The 20,946-nt window shown below is 48.5% G+C and overlaps 1 protein-coding gene across 2 annotated transcripts; it reads right to left on the minus strand.

The window, feature by feature from the left end:
- Window positions 1–778: 778 nt before the first annotated feature.
- CD83 (CD83 molecule) lies at window positions 779–19,544 on the minus strand. 2 transcript variants are annotated; one of them, XM_045866348.3, is made up of 5 exons: window positions 19,388–19,544; window positions 19,181–19,296; window positions 5,650–5,860; window positions 3,189–3,295; window positions 779–1,941 (listed from the first exon to the last, which is right to left on the minus strand). In XM_045866348.3, the coding sequence occupies exons 1-5, from the start codon at window positions 19,422–19,424 to the stop codon at window positions 1,816–1,818; spliced, it is 597 nt and encodes a 198-aa protein (XP_045722304.1). In that variant the 5' UTR covers window positions 19,425–19,544; the 3' UTR covers window positions 779–1,815. The 2 variants fall into 2 exon arrangements, with proteins under 2 accessions (XP_045722304.1, XP_045722303.1); XM_045866347.3 differs by having other exon boundaries at window positions 779–1,944; window positions 19,388–19,543.
- Window positions 19,545–20,946: the final 1,402 nt, after the last annotated feature.

The following is a 20,946-nucleotide window of genomic DNA, read 5'->3' on the forward strand; positions in this document are numbered from 1 at the left end:
AGACCCTGACTGTCCACATCCTTCTGAAGTCAAGACCCTCCTTCTTTCCATCCCTCACCCCTTACCAGCAGTCACGCATGTGGTCCAGCTGGTCATGGACATCCTCGTGGCAAGGCAACTCGAGGACGGATTCAGGGCATCCTTGGGCACAAGGGGGTGCTGTTTCATAGAGGTCTGCCAGCCATAAATGCCCTCTCTCTCGGAGGAAGGGCTCAGCCAATGTTACACCTCCAGAATTTCATCTTGGGTTCTGGTTCTCAAACTAGTTTACAGACATCCTAGCACTGATCCCAAAGTTTTAGGAGTAGTTTTAAATCTAAAAAAGAGAAACACTCCCTATTCACATGCAGTCACTTCATGACACGAAGGGTATGACAAAAAAGCAAGAACACTGCATTACCTTGGCTTCCCTCTGACTCCCTCACATCAGTGTGGGCAATGCACACACTACTAATGGGATAAAATCTCTTTGGAAAGCAAGCTGGGAAAGGGCCAAGTTTGATAAGAGAAACGCAACAACTGTCAAAATGTCAATGTAACATTTTCTGGACTCCTTCCTCCCCACGGCCCAGCGGTTCCTGTGTGTCCCTATCTTGGAGTACTTTCGGCTGCTGTGTCACTGACCTGACCTCCTCACTTCCCCAAAAGAACTCGCAGAAGACTATGGAAAAGGCTTATTTGTGGTCTTCTTTGTTTGGAGTGATGGAAAACATGAAAAATGAAAGGCATTCTCTCATGCCTAGAACACCACTGTAATAACAAGGATAATGACCCAACAGAGCTTCAAATTTTTATAGTGCTTTATGCTTTTCCAAAGCATTTTCACATACATTATTGCAATCAACTCAGACAACAACCTTTCGGTTTACAACTGAGAAAGTAGAAATCATGAGGACCCTGTTCAAGATCATACAGTCAGGTAGTGGGACAACCGGGGCTAGAACCCGGATTGCATGATTGGTCCAGCATCTCCAACAGATCATCACCTAGCTGGCTGTCCTGTGGTCATGCTCTCTGACCTCTCTGACCTCTCACTCACACTCCCTACTGAGGTCACTTGTCCATCAGCCCTGACACCTAACCATAGATGTAGATTTCAAAAGGAGAACAAAAGACAAATCCTTCTTTGACAGGTATCTGTGGATATAAAAATAAATGTGGCACTCTTCTTTATTGCTTCTTTATGGGTGTCTTTCACAGATGAAAAAGCCCCATTGGGGAACAGTTCATCAGCTTGTTATTTCTATGTACACACAATACTCCTTAGTAAGAGCAGAGCCTTCACACCGGGAAATTATCTGCTAAATATTCCCCACTGTCTCACAGTTTGGCCTGTCGATTTCTCCCAGACATAAACCATCTGGGCTAGTACAAGAAAACACAAGCAAATTCAAAGAGATGTTTCCCAGATGTGCAGAGGACAGTGGTCCTCAAGAGTCCATCACAGGGCCAGCTCCGGGCATCTGTATTTCCCAAGACCCTCTTCCAATTGCGTCTCACCATAGCTTGTATATGACTGAGAAGATTTCCAAGAGGTTGACCAGATAGCTGAGGAAAATGCTAAGAAAGGTAGCTGTGAAGCAGCAGTGCTAGGGACTTCCTGCAGGTGGCCCCATGCTACGTGGTCACGTAATGGCTTCCAAAGTCCTGCTCACAAAAAGTGGGCTGGGCCCCGCTGTCAGGGGTTTCAGAAGGACTTCACAGGCAGGATGCCTTCTTCAGTGTGGCGCTCATTCTTCTCTTGTCCTGGGGGACGTCCAGGCGTACCACTCAGCCTTCTTTGACTTTTGGAAAAACAACCTGCAGAAATCCTGCTCATACCAGTTCTGTCTTGTGAAGAGTCACTGGCTCCAGATGTTTCTGTGGGGAAGTGACTGGGAGAAAAGCTCGTTCCATGACAGGCTTAGAAAAATCTGGAAAAATATTCTGTTGGTGTGCAAACTTCTGAAAAGTAAAAGAGGCAAGTCGAGAAATGAGTAATCGGGAAAATGCATTGTTCCCTAAGAGCTGGCTGGCCAGCTCATTCTGGCAGCCTCACTCAGTCTACAAGTGGGCTCCTACTATTTCACTGGCCGCTCCAAACTGACCACGGGATGCCCTGACTACAGGCTGGGGCCACTGCAAGCCCCTGCTGTTAGTTACCTGCAAGGAAAATCAATGCCCATAGAGACAGGCATTTGCCAACAAGAAACTAAAGTCACTCAACTTTAATATTGCTCTCCAGTAATTCTAATTATCTTGTGTGCAGAGAACTCTAATGACCAAATCATAAGCTCCTTGAGGGCAGGAGCTATGTCCTATAACCTTTTTATGTCCCCTATCAGTGCCTAGCTTAATGCCTGTACGGTAGGTGCTTACTGGACTGGCTGACATCCAAACTAGCACCCAAGCGATGAGTCCACGGCCAGAGAGGCAAGGATGTAAGTAGAGGGGGCCGGTAAGTGACAAGAACTGGCCCTGGGACAGCTCTTGGGTGAGCTCTGTCCTGTGCCCTAAGTAGGCTGTCCTTCCTGATGCTACTGGGACACATGGGACAGACCACTTCCTAGTGCGTCAGGCCCAGAGCTGGCCTTGCTCCCCTACAACTTTGGTCAATCCAGGCGTGTGGCCATGCGGAAAGAGGCTCAGGGTCTTGAAGCTGGAGAGCCTGCTACCAACAGTTCAAGGGCATGTCAAGGACACTTAAGCACCCCAGGACACTCCCTGTATACGCCCCACTATCCTGACTTCTCGGGGTTAATTCTCAAGGAGTGGGTGGAAGTTCCGAAAATGTAAGAGGCGAGAACCCCACCAGGGGGAAACAGTTCAAGGTCAAGAGAAGGAGGCTGGTCTACCACCGTGGCTACACAGGCTCACAAGCCTACGGCAAGAGTGGTGCCTTTGCCCCAGGATGGTGGAAGGTGGGTGCTGCACTCTCCACCACCGGCCCCACCCGGGCCTCCTCAAACCTCCCTCGCACACCTTACTTTGTTTTCTCTTCGCAGTGCTCTGCACAGAGCAAGCAGACTGAAAACAAGCCCGGCGCTTCCCGCAATGAGCTCACAGTGAGGGCGCCTTGGCAAGTGCAAGGTTCAGGGAAGGACATCTCTCGCCACCATTAAACGATTCACGCTGTCTACAAAATATATTCGGATTGGTGCCCCAGGTGATCTTTTCATCATAATCGGTGTTTTTAAAAAGATACTTACACAAGTGAAAATAATGAGTGTTAAGTAGAAGACAACCAGCGCCAACAGCAGTACAATCTCAGCTCGGTATTTCTGAAAAGTCTCTTCTTTGCGTTCCTTAGGGCATCCTTAAGAAAAACAAAACAAAACATGAGGAACATGTGAGGCCGTTTAACAGGACTTTGCGACCATGATAAGAAGCTAAGAATGCTTTGCGCCGGCTTTTTTCGCGTCCTGCTTGTCTCCCACTCCTAAGTTCCCGTCTGGGCCATCGGGAACACGAGCGCGAGGGACGGCGGCAACAGCGGTGACCGTGGCAGCTGGCGCTCACTCGCACCTGTGCCTGGCCATGTGCAGCCGGCCTGGCCTACGGATCTCACTTGATCACTGGAGCAGGTGTGAGTACCCCCATCTTACAGGTGAAGGGCTCGGGGCGCGGAGAGGCGGAGGGAGTGAGGCCGGGGGCAGAGCCGGGAGTCCGAGGCCAGACTGACCCCGTGGCCCACCTGCCTCCATTTCAGAGGCCCGGCCTTTCCTGGCTTCTATGATGCCTTCACACTGGGTGACGCACCATTTGTGAATCTGTCCCGTGGAGAATACTAGGTGCTCTACCCGCAGGAGGCCGGGGGATGAAGGAACGAGGCGGGCGAGCTGCCGGGCTACGAGTGAAGAAGTCAGCACGTCTCTATAGAATCCTGAAAGCTCCTCCGCCAAGGCCCGCCGCAAAGGTGGGCAAAGGGGCTCCCAGGGGACCACCAAAGGCTGTGGCTGCAGCATTTGGGGACACAAAGGCAGAAGGAGCCCAACAGCCCAGGAGCAGACAGAGCAAGCGCGGCTTCTCCTCACTCAGACGTGACATCCAACATGTGCTGAATCTGCTAGAAGGCCCAGGCAGGGGCAGGTGGAGTGCAGATGACTGGGGAGGTCCTCCCCTGGGGCCGGGATGGGCCTGGAGATTGCTGGCAACCCCTGAGGCTGGATTCAGCATCTCCTGAGTATTGGCAGGGATGTGTTCCCTCCAGGGTCTGTGACTCGAGAAAAGAAAGGTGGAGAGCCATTTTCCTAACGGTTCCTAACCTTCATCCCGCACTCAGTGTATCCCAGGCATGGGGCTAAGCATTTTAGTGCGATATCCCCCTCAACCGTCACCATAAGCACATGTTGGAGATGCAGTCGCTTCCGTTTTAGAGATGCGAGGACTGCGATTTGCTCAAGGTCACACGCTAATGAGCAGCATTGCTCTGAGCTGAACCTGATCCCAGAGACTCTGGAGTCTAACCAACTAACTTGCAGGCAACGTGGTCGGGAGAGGAGAGGAGAGGAGAGGAAAGCAGCTGTTCTCGGTTTCTCGCGGCTCCGCTCCCCACACAACACGCCTCCTCTCTCCGCTCTCCCTCCATCACTCGTGTGAGCGTGAATATTCACACGCAGCCGACCGTGTGCTGGCTACCACGGACACCAGCAGAGAGCGTGCCGTGTTGGATGTAGCAAGTGCATGAAGACCAACAAAGCAGCCTAAGGGGCTCAAGATTGAGAAGGGCATAAGGGGGGTGTGTGTGTGTAACAGTGAACCAAATCCAAACACTGAGCCCAGCACAGTGATCCTGTTCTTGTGAAAAAAGGAATATTCTCTTAAGTCAGATTCCTTTTAGATTCCCAATAAAAGGAAAAAGTCGTTATGGTACAAAAATCAGGAAACTCTATGACAACAACAGTTTGTCATTTCAAGCCCCCACCACTAATAAGCGCTAGGCAAAAGTCAAATGCAAGGTGTATTTTAAGCTCCATAAAGAAAAAGTATGGGAAAGAAATCCAAAGAGATAATCCTCGTCCTGGAGCTCAATTCTTGGTATTACTGCATAGAGCAAAAACGTGTGTTCTGTCACTGGAACATTATTTTCTCGCTGTGTCCTTTTTCTTCGGCCCTAGTTGAGGTGTTGGGCAAAGTCACCACCAAAATGGGATGGAGATGCTGTTCTCGTGGTAAAAAGGTGGCAACATGACGCAGCCCCCTTAGGTCAGGTTAGAAAGGCCCAGGTTAGAAACGCCCTATAGTAGCCTGATGTATTCAGGACTATACCCTTTCTCCAAAAATTAGTCTTGGATACTTCCTATTTGCTTCAAAGGACTCTCGTATGAATAAACAACACCCTGATTAGTGGTTTGGCTACATTTGGCATTTATCTGACTAGGGTAGATCTGTCTTTATTAAGAAGGAAGGAAAAAAGGAAGGCAGGGGGAAGGAGAGAAGAAGAGAAGGAAGCGAGGGAGGGAGGGAGGAAGGGAGGAAGGGAGGAAAGAAGGGAGGAAGGAAGGAAGGAAGGAGCAGAAAAAGTTCTGACATTCTTGTAGGAGAATTTAGCTTTCAGGCACGGATGCAATCCAAAGCTCCCAGTTAGACTCCAGTTGAGAGGGGTTTAGGGCCTAGTGCAAGTGCACACGCATTTTGCAAGGAGGAAACAGGTGCAGCAGGTCACCTCACCTGTCACTTTCAAGGTCACAGTGCCGCTTTGGTTTCTTTGCCCGTCCAGCTCCTCCACAGTGCACCTGTATGTCCCCGTGTGGCAGCGACTAGTGTTTTGGATCTTCAAGTACAGCCCCTCACCGGGGGCCTCCAAGGAGCCTTCCTTCTGCCAGTGGTACTGGAGACCCTCCTGGGGCACCTCAGCCCACTCCTTGCCACCCTCCATCAGCTGTTGAAAAAGAATCACACTGCATCACGCCGTGACAGAGCCTGCAAACACGCCCGCCTCCCCCCGCCACCATCCAGGTTCTGCCTCTTGTTTTCATAACATCCATCCTTGGCTAGTTTTTTTAAGACAAATATTATGCATGTGTGACCTTCAGAGGAGGAGGAGAAAACCTATGAAAATTCTTTCAGGCTCTATCTTTTCTGGAATAAGATCAGGCCTGCATTTTATGATTCTGTGTAGCCCAGCTTCCAGCCTCCACAGAGGACAGAGTGTTGCCACGAGCAAGAACGACATGTGGACGAGGGTGACGAGATGAAGTGCATGAATCACACTGAGTCATATTTTGTGGCCGATTGTTCTGTATTAAACGTTCTCTTGTTTTCTTCAGATACCAACTCACCCACTGAATGATCCTTAGTATCTCGGCCCTTTATCTGGAACTGTTCCTAAACTGGAGACTACGGCCCGACGACTCAGCGAAAAGCACGGAGAGGCACGAGCCGTGCCTCCTAGAAATGGGCACCGCGTCCTTCCAAACCCGCGGCAGGCGTGGGGCCGCGCGTGACGCCGCAGGCTGGACCGGGCTGACTCCCCAGCGGGGCAGGAAGGCTGTGGGCACACCGTGTGTGTCAGATCACGGGCTGCTCATGCCAAGACGCACGTGGAAGGACACTGACAGCTTCAGTCTTTGTACCCGCACAGAGCAGCCTGAAGGCGGGAGACGCCAAATCCAGCCCCGCGCAGCTGGCTGGGTCGCTCTCCCTCAACGGTCTTTTTGGTCAAATTGGTGGGCTCTTTGCATCATCTAGTACTCCAAAGATTGGGCAACCGTCCCATTATTCCCCCAGATAGATGTTTAGTTTGCCTAACGAGCTTGCCCGCCGGTCCTCCACTGAGATGTTTTCAAGCTTCCAAAACCGAGTGACACAAACGGGAAGGCAAGTCACTGTTCTCAGGGCTCGCGGGGGCAGCCCTCGCCCTTGGCCCTGTGGCCGGGGACCAGCAGGGAACCCGGGCCTCAGTGGCATTCCCTTCCTGTCCCTAGCGTTGGGACAGCACCAACGAGCCACCTCCGGGAAGGACGGAGCGGTCAGCAGCGGTCACCGCCCTGCCTTCACCCCCCTTTCCCTGTGTTTCATCGGGGCTGGCAGCCGGCCAGGGGGAGTCGGCGGGGAAATCAGGAACCAAGGAATTGGGGGGGGGCGCCCAGGGAGCCCCAGGCAGCTCAGGGAAGAACACGCACACACACCACACACTCGGCGGCTTCTGCTTCATTTACAACGTGAGGGAATGCACCGGGAGGTCCCCAGAAAGCCAGGGCTCCGGCCTCCCCCACCCCGGTGCTCGTTAGCATTCTGCGGAGCGGGCTGCAGAGACATCTGGTGGCAGATTTACGGCTCCCGCAAGAAACCCCGCTCCGTTCACTGCCGGCACCCGGGGCTGAGACGAAGGGCTTTTCTCAGGCAGACTCTATGAAAGTAAACCCCATTTCTTGACGGCTCTTCTTGTGTTGAAAGGTTCCTTCCTAAATAATCAAGGATCTACAGACTGCGGCCTTCAGATGTTCAAAAATAAAGCAAAAAAAAAAAAAAAAAAAAAACAAGGAGTGCCCAAGGAAACTTAGGGGGGACTCAAGCCATGCAACTGATTCTAGAATACATCTAATTTAGCCCAGTTTTCCCCTTTTCAAGCCTAATTAAACCACGAACTGCAGTCTCATCGCGTGCTCACGCCCTGCCCCCTTCTCCACGCCTGGCTGAGGGGCTCCTTCCTACCAGAGCTTTTGAGGGGCAGGTGCCCAGGACCCTCCAGGGTCCGTCTGTCCCGAGAGCCGCCCTCACACCTCCACGAGGCCAGTTTGAAGGAACGCAGCCCAGTGTTTGCTGCCTCCCTGTCTCATCCTGCCTTTCTTCTCTGAATTAACATCCAAATGCGTCAACTCGGATTTATTTCTAATAGATTTCACCAGAGCCTGTCTTGCTAGAAATCCTGCATCTGAAAGGACGGAAACTTGGTTGCAACAATCATTTTGAGAGTATCCATCTCCGGTTTTCTCCCTGGGGGCCGCTGGTCCCAGCCAGTGACCCCTCCCCTCAACTCAGAAAGATCCATCTGAAAGTCAAGATCCAAACCGCGGAGCCCTCTGGAGAGGGTGGAAACAGAACCTATTGCGCTTATTTACAGAAAGGTGGCCCTATTTTCCTGCCGCTGGCAAACCGGCTGGAGTGAGTGTGTGCAGGTGATGAGAATAGGCTGGCGAAGGCCTTCCGCCCCACCACAGAAAAGAATTCACTTTAAAAATCAGCAGTATCAACAGCGAAGGCATTTATTCGATGGTCAAATTTCCACGGGCCCATGGCAAAACCTCCAGTAGGCCTCTAGTTAGCTTCAAAAGGCAAAACAAAGAACCCCAAAGCAACCTGCAGAATTTTTTTTTTCAAAGATTTTATTTATTTATTTGATAGAGACACAGCGAGAGAGGGAACACAAGCAGGGGGAGTGGGAGAGGGAGAAGCAGGCTTCCCGCCGAGCAGGGAGCCCGATGCGGGGCTCGATCCCAGGACCCTGGGATCATGACCTGTGCCGAAGGCAGACGCTTAACGACTGAGCCACCCAGACGCCCCAACCTGCAGAATTTTGATTTACTGACCCATCACAGCCATCCGTGGGATCATGGCAAAATATCTCAGTTCTCATGGGACCAGCTTCCAATGGCCTCTTCCTGGGTCTTCCTGAAAGGCCCAGAAAACTGAGCAAACTACGGGCTGAACGTGGGAACCCTTGCCCAAGTCACGAGCAGCGGTCTTTGCCTGATGACCAACCACAGCAAAATCTTCTGTGAATTCACACAATGCACTTGGAAATATTTCAGAACACTCCCTCTAGCTTCAAGCTGTAGGTACACACAATGCCTATTCCTCCTTCTTTATGCCATTTCAAGATAGATCTTCTCATGTGACTCCATCTGGGGAGTCTGGGATTTGCCTACAGCTGCAAAAATCGTTGTCGATTTTATGTTAACGTTGCATATGCTCAAAATACAAGCAGGTACCAGCAGCACCAAGAGACTCTTTATGCAAAAGTTCAAATCATCAACTTCAGTTCTGTGGCCAAGCAGCTATCAGCTGAGTCCACTGTGGCGAAAAGCAGCACCGTTAAGAACCAAAGGAGAATTTCAGAAAGAGGGAAAAGAAGCAACCAGCAAATGGGCCATCCTCAACTTTGCTTTGTTTTATGAGTTCTTATAAACAGTTGAGCTGGCTCAAAATCAACCACTGGCAAAGAACAGCTCTTTAAACATTCCAAATCTGAAAGTGTTTCATTGCCTCTCTGCAAAAGCATTTTAGGAAATAGTAATTTATAACAAAAGGAACCCTCGGATTCATTCACAGCCAAGCATAATTGATGGGGACTATTTAATGCGTACTTTACAAAGCTAATATTGTAGTGCGCTAAACCACAACAAGATTTGGGCAAATTAACTCCTCAAAACACTCATCCCAATTATGTTTTAAAAATCCACGCTCCATGCACTAACTCTTACGCTGACAATTCTGTATTTTTGACTGGATTAGAGAAGGGTAAAATACAGGACATCTCATTTTCAGAAAGCCGTGGGACATTTGATTTGTCTCAAGGCCCTCGATGTGACTAAATAATTTAAGTAAGATATTCTTTCTCTAAAATGGAGATTTGACCTTAAGGAAACCACAAGCCCCAAATTAAATAAACTCTTTAATTTGCTGAATGCTAAAGCAAGCAAATACAAGTATGAATTTTAAGGGCAGGTGAATTAAGTGTTTATTTTAGTGATGGATAAATCTGAACTAGAATAAAAGAAATTAAATAAAGAATTAATATGTTTTAAATTGAACCGATATTTCAATCAAAAACCCTGTTATTGCTGGAAGTTTTTTTTTTTTTCAGTTTAAATAATTTTATCCAAGTACATGCTCACCTCCAAATTACCATATTTGAATATAAAAGAGCAATAGTTCCATGCCTGTTGCAAAGACAGAATTGTGATCACAAACCTGGAATTCAAATTTATCATACAGGAGATCTCTTAAGAATGTGATAGAAAACTAAAAGAAAAGGAAGAGATTTTTTTGAGGAGCAAAATGTGTGTGAAATATGCATTTAAATATTTAATCCAACAATTTGATTAAACGTATTTAAAGGTATGGACTTTATGTATTTAAAGGTGGTATGAAAGTAATCTGATATATTCCAATCACATTGAACAGCTTTTCTTTATTGCATTTCTCATGCACTAACTTTCATGTACCTTGGTTTCTAACTCAATCAAAGTGCCAATATAATCCTCATTCATCATAAAAACAGCTCTTTATAACGTGCAAAATAGTTTGGCTCGGAGGTTGATGTCATAATGAGGGTAGAATGTATGCGCATTAACATCGTTTTTTTCTACGTGTAGTTTTATTGGAAAAATGATTTTCCACTTCGAAATTTACTGGGTCTACCAGACAGAGCTGAATTTATGGCTTCTAAGAGAGTTATGAGTCTGGCAGAGGCAACGTAATTAAGAGCGCAGGCTTTGGAGTCAAACAGACCTGGAAGCGAAGCCCAGCCCTACGACGGCTAGTTCTACTCTCAGCCAACTGACCCTGCAGCTCCCATCTGCTCTGCGGACACGGGGGGAGTTGTATCTCACGAGGGTGGTGTGAAGACACCGTGATGATGGGCGTGTATCACAGGCCACAGCGTCTGTCCATCACACAGAGAGCCCTAAACGTGTTACACTTCTCTCTCATTTTCCCAGCCCACATATTTCCCATCCCATTCTAAATAGTTCCCGGCACACTGGAATTATTCCAAAGGCATTTGCTGAGGGAACAAGTAAATTTTAGAGAAAATGTGGGAGTTACAAGGGCACTGGCTTTGGCATCGAAGGCCCAAAGTCCAGATTCACGGTCAATGAGCTGGGTCGTCTTTGGTAAAGCACCCCATCCCTGAGTCTCATTTCCCCACCTGTGACTCTCTTACCTGCCACTCGGAGCTATTTTAGGTATCAAAAGAGAAAATACATGAAAGTACAGGGAATGTTGGTCATAGCAGCTGTTGTTATATCTGATAACTTGCCACTCTATCCACGCTCTCGGTTATTCTTTACTGCTGATAACTTCCCGTTTCCTCCCTGGCAAAGTTGTTCTAGAAGTCCCAACCTCTGCTCCAAAGAGAAATTATTTTCAACCCACAATGTGTCCAAAATATCCACAACATTCTGAATTTTCTAAAGCATCATGATAATAAATGTGGCAAAACCCGCTGGAACTGGGATTTGCCCATTCGTTGTTCACGCCACGCGTCCTCCTTCCATTCGCATCTCATGGGTCCCGTGGGACCTGGAAGGGGCAGTCTTATGAGCGCTGATTCACGTCCTTCAGAGGTCACTACACCTGGTTCTGGAGGAGACACACGTAACTCAGGCCTGACATCTGACCAGAGAGACCGCTCTGATGGCCACATGACCCAATCAAAGCCACTTAAATATAAGCAGACATTTGTCGACAGATTAGAAGAGAAGCACAATCTTTTCCTTTGCACGTGATCCTGAGAGGCTCCGCAAGACTGCAGTTATCAGCCACAGTCTCCCTGCCATGCAGATGGAGGCTGATGATAAAACCAATATGAAGAAAGGAAGAGCTGAGGGACAAAGTCACCAAGCCCTGGGGATATTCATGAACCTCTAAATCCAGCTCTATTTGTTTCCTACTCAGCCATAACAAAGCGCCACAAACTGAGCGACTTAAAATAACACAAATGTATTTTCTCAGAACCCTCGTGCACGGTTGGGGGGAATGCAAACTGGGGCAGCCACTGTGGAAAACAGTATGGAGGTGCCTCGAGAAATTAAAAACAGAACTACCCTATGATCCAGTAATTCCACTACTGGGTATTTACCCAAAGAAGAGGAAAAGGCTAATTTGAAGAGATGTATGCATCCTTATGTTTACTGCAGCATTATTTACAATAGCCAAACTATGGAAGCAGCCCAAATGGCCATCGATAGATGAACGAAAAAAGCAGACGTGGTGTGTGTGTACATATACACATACATATACATACACACAATGGAATATTATCAGCCACAAAAAAGAATGAGATTTTGCCATGTGCAACAACACAGATAAATCTAGAGGGTATTACGCTAAGTGAAATAAGTCAGAGAAAGACAAATACCATATTCGTCTTTTTTTTTTTTTAAAGATTTTATTTATTTATTTGAGAGAGAGAGAACACATGAGAGGGGATAGGGTCAGAGGACGAAGCAGACTCCCTGCCGAGCAGAGAGCCTGATGCGGGACTCGATCCAGGGACTCCAGGATCATGACCTGAGCTGAAGGCAGTCGCTTAACCAACTGAGCCACCCAGGCGCCCCCATATTCGTCTTTTAAGAAACGAATGAACAAAGAAAAAAAAGAGACAAACAAAAAACAGACTCAACTCCAGAGAACAAACTGCTGGTTACCAGAGGAAAGGTGGGTGGGGGGACGGGGGAAATAGGTGAAGGGGATGAAGAGCGCACTAATCACAATCAACACTGAGTAATGTACAGAACTGTTGAATTGTTATGTTGTACACCGGAAACTAATATGACACTGTATTATAGCTATACTGGAATTAAAATTTTTAAAATAAAATAAAAAATAATAAAGGGGCGTCTGGGTGGCTCAGTCGTTAAGCGTCTGCCTTCGGCTCGGGTCATGATCCCAGGATCCTGGGATCGAGCCCCGCATCGGGCTCCCTGCTCAGCAGGAAGCCTGCTTCTCCTTCTCCCACTCCCCCTGCTTGCATTCCCTCTCTCTCTCTGTGTCTCTCTCTGTCAAATAAATAAATAAAATCTTAAAAAGAAATATATTTTCTCACAGTTCTGGAGGCCAAAAGCCCGTAAGGGGCTGACAGGGCCATGCTCTCTCTCTGAAGGCTCTAGGGAAAAATCTGTTTCATGCCTCATTCCAGAAGCTTCTGGTGTTTGCCAGCCATCCTTGTCATTCCTTGGCTTGGAGACACATCCCTCCAGTCTCTGCCTCCAGCTTCATATGGTGCTCTCCCTGTGTGTCTATGTCTGTATCTGTTTTCTTATAAGGACATTGGCCATTGGATTAGGACCAACCCTAACTCAGTATGATCTCACTTTAAATTGATGACTTCTGCAAAGACCCCATTTCCATATAAGGTCACATTTGCAGATACCAGGGATAATATTTCTGTGGGACATAATTCTACCCACAACACCAGGTATAATTGAAGTGTGAAATAATTTTAAAGTTTCTGCCCTTTCAACTATATAAACCAATATATTCCCTTTACTTTAAGCGAGTTTTGACTGGATTACAACGCTTCGCAACCGAAAGGGTCCTCACTGATAGGGACACCTCGAACCGCCCCATAAATTAATGTGGCATGGAGGGAGCTCTCTCCACATGGTACAGCCTGTAGACCAGCCCTACTTGTCCCGTGGGCTCACATGCTCCCCTCTCCTCAGGGAATGAGACATCCAGGCCTAATCTGATTTAGAACTTTTGTGCTCCAGAACTGACCCAGAGTGTCTGGTCCAAGGTGATTATGAATTGCTTATGGCAACTGGCATCCTGTTTTCTCCTGAGTTTTCCCCACCTGGACCTATAATCCTAACCAACTACCCCCTCTTCTGGAATCTATCATCTCTTAGAGATTTGGGACAATAACATGCAGTAGACCAATAGTTGGTGTTCCACAAAACACCAGGTGATAGAAATAAGCCTTGGGCTCCCTAGTCTGAACAAATACTACATGACCCACACAGGAATTTTAATCAGCTACACCTCAGTGCAAAACCAAAAATCCAAAGTCGGTTTATGGGTGTTCTTTAAATCTTAGGGAAGTACATGGGTCTAGCTTTGAGCTAGGGCTTTTGGTAGAAAATTTGGGATCATCACTGGAGTCACCAGGAAAAGCTTATGCAAACAATTTTAGATGAAGAAACCCTTTTTTAGGTAATGCATCTCTTTTTAGCCCTGCTCTACGCTAGACCTTCCCTTACATCACTGAGACCTTCTCCTAACTTCCTCTTCTTGGTGTAGTGGTATAACCAAATACAGAACTAAGATAATGTTGTTTCTCACATGACCTAGGTTTCCCCTTTTATTCACGAAAAACAAGTGTTTGATTTCTTTCTGTTTAACCCCCAGCTGTCTTCTTCCTCCCTACACTCTTGCACCCTGCAAGACTGTAGCAACTTTGTTCTGACTTGTCACTGTCCCCAAAATCTCAGTGCTGGCCCGTTCTCAGCTGGCTGAGACTTCTAGAGCCCCTCTGAGGCAGCCACGTGCTGTGTTGCCCACCTGTTTGTAGAACCATGGGACACGACGGGTGGCCAAGAAAGAAGGGAAGGTGAATCTCAGAAATGTGCTGAGGTCTTGGCTGAGTTGACCTGATTGGATTTTGCTGTAGTGAAAGAACAAGGCCCCCCTCTGGGACTCATCTTCCAGGATGAATCAGAGTGGGTCTTTCACCACAAGAAATATGCTCTTCTTTACAAATACGTGTCATTAGGTCATCCTCTTTGCTTAAAAACTTTCAATGACTCCTTGCTGCCAAAAGGAGTTCAAGCCATTATAGTTGGGCATTCAAGGTTCCTCACAACCTGTTTCCAGCCTTCTCTGTAACATCTCCCCGCCCTCTCCTATATAATTCTCCCTTCCAGATCACTGGTCACCCCAGTGGTTCCCCAAAATGCTTGTGGATTCCTTTGTCACACCTTTGCTCAAGATAGTCCTCCGGCAAAATTCCCTGCTGATTTTAAGATGGCCAGCACGAGGCCCAGGACTTGGAACACATTTGGGACTTCAGAAATATTGACTAATGAAAGTGTAAATACAAGAGACCTCTGAAAACCAACTTTATGTCCTTTGGGGTTTGACCTAAGGCAAAGCCCATAAAAGTGATTCCACCAGGTCAAGTAGCATAGGACTTTCCTTTGATGTTAACATACACACACATTGTTTTCACATTTCAATGGTTAATATAGGAAATGTTTCCTTTCTCTCCTAAATATATGCTCTTAAATCTATCTTACAGCAGATAAAATTCTAGAATCAAGGAAGTCTAGTGAGCGGCATACGCTGGCTCCTTCACGGGTCCATCAACATTTGTGGCCGAACAGATCACATCTGCCCAGACTGTTCATCAACTCCAGTGCCTACTAATTAGGATTCTGCTTTCGCAGGGCTTCTTGCTTTGTGATGCATCATCACACACGACAGTCAAGACAGAAAATACAGCTACACTGAAGAGGAGATTCGCAATATACACCGAAGACAGCTTCATAACAAATCAAGAACAAGCAAGATCTGCGTGGTGACTATCCTTGAACTTTGGAAGTTGCTTCATGCAAGCCATTAACTGCCTCTCTGCCAGCCCTGTTGGGCCAGGGGATAGCCCATGATCTGCCACAGCTGGGGGCTTTTCTCACTATTCCAAAATCAAGACTGACCTCTGAAATCAGTCTTACTTCCCCTTTCTCCCTTCCGTTGGAAATAATCTGAAAAGGGCATTTGTCTTGTGACGAGTCTCTGTCCTCACCCCCACAATATCATCCTAGGTTGACACTATATATCCTCTTTCGTTATGCATCAACATAGGCTTTTGGAACTCCTAGCATGCTACAAGATGGTAGTGCATCTCTCTGATAAATAACCACTTGTTATTATTAGTAGCGAACACCACTGTGCTCACACTCCATCCAGTATCATCCTCTCTCTCCAAACTAGTGCAGCTTCTTTAAAAGAGACTGTGACCCCACTTACACTCAGCAGGTAGCACAGGAGTAGCCCTTTTTTTTTTTTTAAAGATTTTATTTATTTATTTGACAGAGAGAGCGCGAGAGAGGGAACACAAGCAGGGGGAGTAGGAGAGGGAGAAGCAGGCTTCACGCCGAGCAGGGAGCCCGATGCGGGGCTCGATCCCAGGACCCTGGGATCATGACCTGAGCCGAAGGCAGACGCCCAACGACGGAGCCATCCAGGCGCCCAGGAGTAGCCCTTTAATGGATGTGCTTACTCCTGGCAGACATGGGATGATGCTATGCCTTCTGATGCCAAGATGCTTGCAGCCAATGGGAGAAGAGTGCTGGACCAAAGTCTGCTTGCATAATTTCTCAGAATACCTCCCTAAACAACCACAATCAATTCACAACTTTAAATGCTAAATTTAGCTACTATTCTAATGGATATGTGAATGCACATTTCTATTTCTTCTCAACCACCTACCGTGCCTTAACAGGTATGTGCAGGAAAAGATGAGAGGAGGACCCATTGATGGATCCCAATTAGAATGACACTGGTCCATGGGAAATAAGAGTTGGGTTAACAGGAATTGGGCTATCTCTGCCCACCCTTGGCTCCTCCTATGACCCCCTGTGCATGTCTGTATTAAACCTCCCCCAACCCCCTCTCACTGTGCCTTTGAAACAGAAGATAAAATGGACACTGCTTCTTCCCTACCCGCCCTAATATTACAAACACTAATTGGATGCCCTCTGCTTTGGGTCTTTCCATAAAAGGCACATGATAAGAAACACATGGTTTAATGGGTCCTTTGGTAATCACTAGTAATCACTGCCAATTGGACAGTGGCAGGATGCCCTATGGTGGGGGTGAACTGAGTGGTACATGGAAATTTAAATTGTGAGTCATTACAACCGTAATTGTGATATGCAGAAGACCTGTGAGAATGTGAATCAATCTGGTGGATGGTAAAAACAAAACAAAACAAAAAACAACAACAACAAGAACAACAACAAACCCACTCCAAGGGACTCTGCTTCCCTTGTCCAGCTCAGAGCCCACAGCTGTGCAGAGTCTGACAAACCACACTAGTGATGATGAGGGAGGTGACGGGAGCGAGACCAGCTGTGGTCATAAGGTTTAAAGTCCTCTTTCATAGCCACTTCTCAGTCTCCGGAAACATTTTACAAGAAAGTGGTGTGGGGAAAAAACGACAAGCTGCTCAATATTCTGTAAAACCCAAGTATTTCAGTATTTCACCACTGACCTGATTTCCAGAATACTCTATCCACTTTTGTTGTACAAACACAATCAGCACAAAAGTATAATTACTGGGCTGGGAAAGAATAAATATCTACAGAACATGCTGAGACCTGTTAAAAAGCACTTGAAGGAACAATGCATTTCGTTTTCAAGGGATCTGAATCGTTTATCAGCATCACAAGGCTCCCCTCTCCACCGGGACCTGATCACCACTTCCCTCTTTAAAAAAAATAACGACAGCATGATTTTGCAGTGACCCTATTCCATGAACCAACAGAAAAAAAGAAAATGCCAAGAGACCGTCGTCTTATTTTTTTTTTAACAGGGTTTTGGGACACCTTCAGGGTAAATCACGAAAGAACCATGCTCAATAAACAAGCACATACATTACAGAGTTACATCATCGGCTGACATCCAAGGAGAAGCCAAAGGTTAATTGCTATGGTTTACTGCATCATTCCAAATGACCTTGTCCAAGAAGATTTACCCTGACTACTGTTGGAACTTTACAGTCTGAAAACCCATCTACTTGTTTCATGAATACTTTTTAATGACTCCCCTGGGAATATTAATATTATTTTCTTTTTTAAATTTGTCTTGGGAAGGGATCATGGTTTCATGCCTGCCCCCCGTTCTTTAGGATAACTAAGTCCCTGCCTGACCAGACCAAGGACACTTTTATTTTCTTTACTTTAAGTAGCTGAGGTAGAAAACAGAGACATCAAGTTAGGCCTCTGGGCACTCAGTCTGAGGAATCAGACTACTTAGTTCAAATCCCTCCCCCATCATTCAGCCAGCCGCGCAACAGTGAGTGGGGATTCCTTCCCTCCCTGAGACTCAGTTTCCTCATCTGTAAAATGGGAACAGCAGTAGCAGGACTGATCTCTTAAGTCCATTGGAAGAACCAAAACAGATAACGTAGGTAAATATTTACCTCAGAGGCTGGCATAGAGTGAGCACTCAAACGATCATGTTTTTACAGTATTTTTGTTTGGGTGCTATTGTTTTTACTACAAGAACCATTTTGGAATTGCGCCGTTCCCTGATCCCACAGTGAATAAAGCGGAAATGAAGTGGGAATAATCACGAACCTACTTTGCTACACAAGACAATGCTCCAAGGCTGCAACAATGTAGCCAGTGCGCGGAACTCACCAAGTGCCAGCCTGGATTCACTGGGCACGTTCGCAATTAGCAGGGCAAACACTGGGTGCTGCGCAGAATACACAAAAGCAATGGTGCAGCACGGTCCGGGAAACTGACAGTCTGATCAGGAGAGGACACACACACACACACACACACACACACACACACACACACTGTCCCCTGCTGCCTTGCTAAATGGCCAGATGCAGCTGCAGGTTCTTAACGCATCTTTTTTGGAGGGCAGAAGAAAAGCCTGCGCTCTGAGATTTCCTCTAAGGTCAGATGCTGCAGAGTAAGGCTAGGATATCACATGCACTTGGCTGAAACTAGAGGTGCTGTTGTGGGTAACCTCATGAAAGGAGGTGAGCGAAAGACCAGAGACCGCTTGGCTTGGCAAAGCCGCCAGAACGGCGGTTTTAGCATCTGAAAAGGTTCCAGTTGAGAGGCATCCTTTAAAAAACGCCCCAGAGCAACTCACTTCTCTTACTGGGACGCAGCCCCCGCCCCCAGATGCCCCCCATGCTGGGCCTCTCGGGACCGCCTGCCGGAGCGCCAAGCAGCAGCGACCAGCGAGGGGCCAGGGGATGGCTGACAGACAACTCCCACCTGGGAAACAAGCCGAAATCATCTCGAACAATCTCTTAGTCCTTCCTCTCCAAGTGCCTATTCCTTCCCTCCCTGCCCCCAAATTCTGGGCATCACAGCCCCCAGACACCAGAAATCATAACTCTGGGGACAGGCCTCCTGTCCGATACCCAAATCTGCCCTAGCTGCTTTCTTCGTGGCCTGCTGGCCACAACCACAGGTGGCCTCCAGAATTCATCCAAATAAAGAGGGTCTCTGCGCTTCCAAAGCGGCTTATTTGGATCGTTCATCTCAGGCCACCTTTAGGGGTAGGAAGAGGATTAGGTCCTTGGGGAACAAAATCTAATCTAATCTAATCGCCTGGCACCTAGATGGGGGAGGAGGGGCGAGGTGGGAGGAAAAGGAAGGCGTGCGGGAAGATCGGCGACTTGGAGGCCGGCCGGGGCTACACAGGGTCGCCTGCCCAAGGGAGGTGGTCCCCCGCTGCCTCCAGCGGAGCCGGCCGAGCCTGCGCCCGCGTGCATCGCCGCGCTTACCTTGGCCCAGAAGACTTTGTAGGGGCCCTGAGGGTCCACGTGGACGGTGCACGGCAAGTCCACAGCCTCGGAACAAGCCACCTTCACCTCCCGCGTCGCGGGCGCCAGGCTGCAGACTGCAAGAGGGACAGAGAGAGCGGCATGAGCCAGCGAGAAGAGGAGGGGTATCGCCAGGAGCGGCGGCGGGGAAGGCGTCTGGGGCCCTACCGCAGCTCAGGAGCAGGAGCCGGAAGCCGCGCGACATGACTGGGGTCCGCCGGCCTGGGGCGCGCTCGGCGGCGCCGCGCTCTTATACCCGCGCGCGCAGGGACTTCCCCGGGCGCCGCCCAGGGGAAAGCCCCGGCGGGCGGCCGCAGCGTGGGGCGGCGAGCCCTCCCCCGCGCCTGCTACCCGCGGGGCGCCCCCGCCCCGGCCCCGCCCCCGCGCACGGCCCCGCCCCCGCGCGCCCCGAGGCCGCGCGGCGGCGGGGCCGCAGCGATCGCCACCCGCGCGTGACGCGGCGCGCTTGGGCTTTTGCAAACGGCGCGGGCGCGCGTGACGGCGCCCCGCTGACCCTCCCCGCAAGCGGGAGCGAGGCCCGCCCGGGGGGTGGGGGGGGAGGCGGCGGGGAGAGGGGGTGTGTGCTCCTCTCCCCCGCCCCCCAGAGGAACCCGGATTCGGAGAGGTGGCGCAGCTTCCCCAGTCGCCCAGCGTCGGGGTGGTGACGCCAGAGGTGAACTCAGGACGGACTCTTCTCCAGGTTCTATTGTAGCCGGAGACTCTTAGGCTTCCCAGGGAACTCCGCGAGTCTAGTGCGCGGCTCCCTGCCTTCTGGCGTGGGTTATCAGGCCCTCCTGTCGAGATCATCTCAGCCAAAGGAGAGCCTCTCCTATTGAAAACACACAGGCACACGGTTTGGGGGCTAAAGACCAAAACAAAACAACACAACAGAAGAGAATAGAGATCACCTTCTGGTCATCCAGAAGTAACTTCTGTTGACATGTCGGTGTCTCAGCTTGGGTGCGTGTCTAGGTATTTTTAATGGGACACTCTACACACTATTTTGTAGCCTACTCGCTTTTAGCTTAATATTTTGCAAGAGTTTCCACATCATTAAAAAATTGCAGTGGCTGAATCTCAGATCTGTACCTCTGAAACAAATAATGCAATATATGTTAAGAAAAAAAAAAAAGATAGCAGGAGGGGAAGAATGAAGGGGGGTAAATCCGAGGGGGAGACCAACCATGAGAGACAATGGACTCTGAAAAACAAACTGAGGGTTCTAGAGGGGAGGAGGGTGGGAGGATGGGTTAGCCTGGTGATGGGTATTAAAGAGGGCACGTTCTGCATGGAGCACTGGGTGTTATGCACAAGCAATGAATCATGGAACACTCCATCTAAAACTAATGATGTAATGTATGGTGATTAATATAATAATAAAAAATTTTTTAAAAAGATTGCAACAGCATCATGTTGGTGGCTGCAGAATATTCCATCATGCAGTTCCATCATAAATTAGAACCAATTAGATCATGTGAGACATGATCAGTCTAATGTTATAGTTAGTAGACTATCTTTGGTGGTGGTAGGTTGTTTCTTTATTATCAGCATTACAAACGGGGGCGCCTGGGTGGCTCAGTTAGTTAAGTATCTGCCTTCTGCTCAGGTCATGATCCCAGAGTCCTGGGATGGAGCCCCACATTGGGCTCCCTGCTCTGCGGGAAGCCTGCTTCTTCCTCTCCCACTCCCCCTGCTTGTGTTCCCTCTCTCGCTGTCTCTCTCTGTCA

The sequence above is a fragment of the Mirounga angustirostris genome, unplaced genomic scaffold (genome assembly GCF_029215605.1).
Source record: "Mirounga angustirostris isolate CCGP_5_RB_7025 unplaced genomic scaffold, mMirAng1.0.hap1 SCAF_8, whole genome shotgun sequence".
In the NCBI taxonomy this organism is placed as follows: Eukaryota; Metazoa; Chordata; class Mammalia; order Carnivora; family Phocidae; genus Mirounga; species Mirounga angustirostris.